The sequence below is a fragment of the Mesitornis unicolor genome, unplaced genomic scaffold, assembly GCF_000695765.1.
Source record: "Mesitornis unicolor isolate BGI_N332 unplaced genomic scaffold, ASM69576v1 scaffold32473, whole genome shotgun sequence".
Classification (NCBI taxonomy): domain Eukaryota; kingdom Metazoa; phylum Chordata; class Aves; order Mesitornithiformes; family Mesitornithidae; genus Mesitornis; species Mesitornis unicolor.
Genome location: NW_010175948.1, coordinates 1,143 through 2,969, shown reverse-complemented (window position 1 = coordinate 2,969; position 1,827 = coordinate 1,143). Strand labels below are relative to the sequence as shown.

Genomic DNA, 1,827 nt, shown 5'->3' with positions numbered 1-1,827 from the left:
AAGATAACCCCAGGGCGGGGGTGCTGGCTCCTATAAGAGGGCGTCCCCATGGGCACTGCTGCCATTGCGACCTGCCTGCCTCTGCCAGCTAGCACCATGCTGACTGCCGATGACAAGAAGCTGATCCCCCAGACCTGGGAAAAGGTGGTCAGCCAATGTGATGACGCAGGAAAGGATGCCCTGTACAGGTGCAGGCCAGGCCCAGGGACCCTGTGGGCAAGGGAATTGAGCGGGGGGGAGCCCCATGAGGGGCCAGCGTGGGGGGCTCGGCTGGTGGCCAGCAGCACTGACTGTCCCTCCCCGGCAGGATGTTCGTGGCCTACCCCCAGACCAAGACCTACTTCCCCCACTTTGATGTGGGCCCAGGCTCCGAGCAGGTCAAGGCACATGGCAAGAAGGTGGTGGCTGCCCTGACCAATGCCGTCAAGAACCTGGACAACCTTAGCCAGGCCCTGTCTGAGCTCAGCAACCTGCATGCCTACAACCTGCGCGTCGACCCCGTCAACTTCAAGGCAGGCGGGGGACGGGGAATGGGGGATGAGGCACGGGGAGGGGGGAATGAGGACCTGGAAGGGGGCCAGGGGCCGCAGTGGCGGTGCTGAGTCCTGTTTTGCCTTGCAGCTTCTGGCGCAGTGCATCCAGGTGGTGCTAGCTGTGAACCTGGGCAAGGAATACACCCCCGAGGTGCACTCTGCCTTCGACAAGTTCCTGTCCGCCGTGGCCGCCGTGCTGGCTGAGAAGTACAGATGAGCTACTGCCCACGCCCTGGTGGCATTAATAAAGACTCCTTTGCCGCAGCACCGTGTCTGTCTGTGCCGGCGCCAGGGACTAGGGTGGGATGGGGTGTTGTGGTTTTCCCATTGGAAGGAAGGAGGAAGAGAGGGACTGGCTGGGAAGGCCAGCTGTGGGAAATCATGGGCTCCCTGGGTGCCCTGCAGGGCCCTGCCTGTTTCCACACTGCCCCAGCTTGAGATGTGGCCAATGCTGGTGGCAGGGCCTGGGGAATGGAGCTCAGCCTGTTGTCTCACTGTGCCTGCATCCCTCTGGGGAGTGCGGGGGGAAGGATGCGCCAAGACAAATGTGGTTCTTGCATCCCCTTGAAATATTCTTCGGGTAGGAAGTATTACTCTCTCCTGGCTCCATCTATCACAATGGCTGTTTAGTAATTTATTGGGGATACTAAGTGCCTGCACAAACTCCACAGGCAATCAGACAAGTTCATGGACTGAAAAAAAATCCATCACAGACCATTAAACACAAACACTGTTCTTGAGCTCAAGCCTCTGAGCCACAAATCCCCATCAACTGCCAGGGAAGTGCCCCACACCTGCCCCAGGTGTCTGCTCTTCCCCTGGCACCTGAGCAGTTTGGGAGTGGGATGGGCAGAGCTGAATGCCAGCACAGGCCCACTGCTTTCAGGGTTCTGGAGCCTGAATTTAAAAAGAATCATTGTCTTTAGATCACAGGTGATGAATTATAAGATACTAAGCCAGCCCTGGATCTGCTCTGTACTGTGACATCAGAGAGAGGAGATGAGCATTTATGAGAGGTGGGAGAAGATGCATCAAGAAAGCGGTGCCTGCAGTGGCCGAGTGCAGGCAGCAGCCGGGCGCTGGGCGTGCAGGGACTCTACCTGCACAAAAACACAGGACAGGGAGTCCCTGGGCTATGCTGTCCCCTGCTCCCACAAATGCACTCATGAACCCATAGCGCTTTTCCTCTATTTTCAGACACATCCCAGTGACTTCATGTGCATTTACACACATTTATTCTTGTGCCACCAGTTTGAAGGGCTCTTCTGCCTGTGCAGTTTGCCCCCTGATGCAT

At 57.4% G+C, this 1,827-nt stretch overlaps 1 protein-coding gene across 1 annotated transcript; it reads left to right on the top strand.

The window, feature by feature from the left end:
- The first annotated feature begins 96 nt into the window (after window positions 1-96).
- Window positions 97-797, top strand: LOC104538405 (hemoglobin subunit alpha-D/D'-like). Its single transcript, XM_010181599.1, has 3 exons — window positions 97-188; window positions 308-512; window positions 622-797. The coding sequence occupies exons 1-3, from the start codon at window positions 97-99 to the stop codon at window positions 748-750; spliced, it is 426 nt and encodes a 141-aa protein (XP_010179901.1). The 3' UTR covers window positions 751-797.
- Window positions 798-1,827: the final 1,030 nt, after the last annotated feature.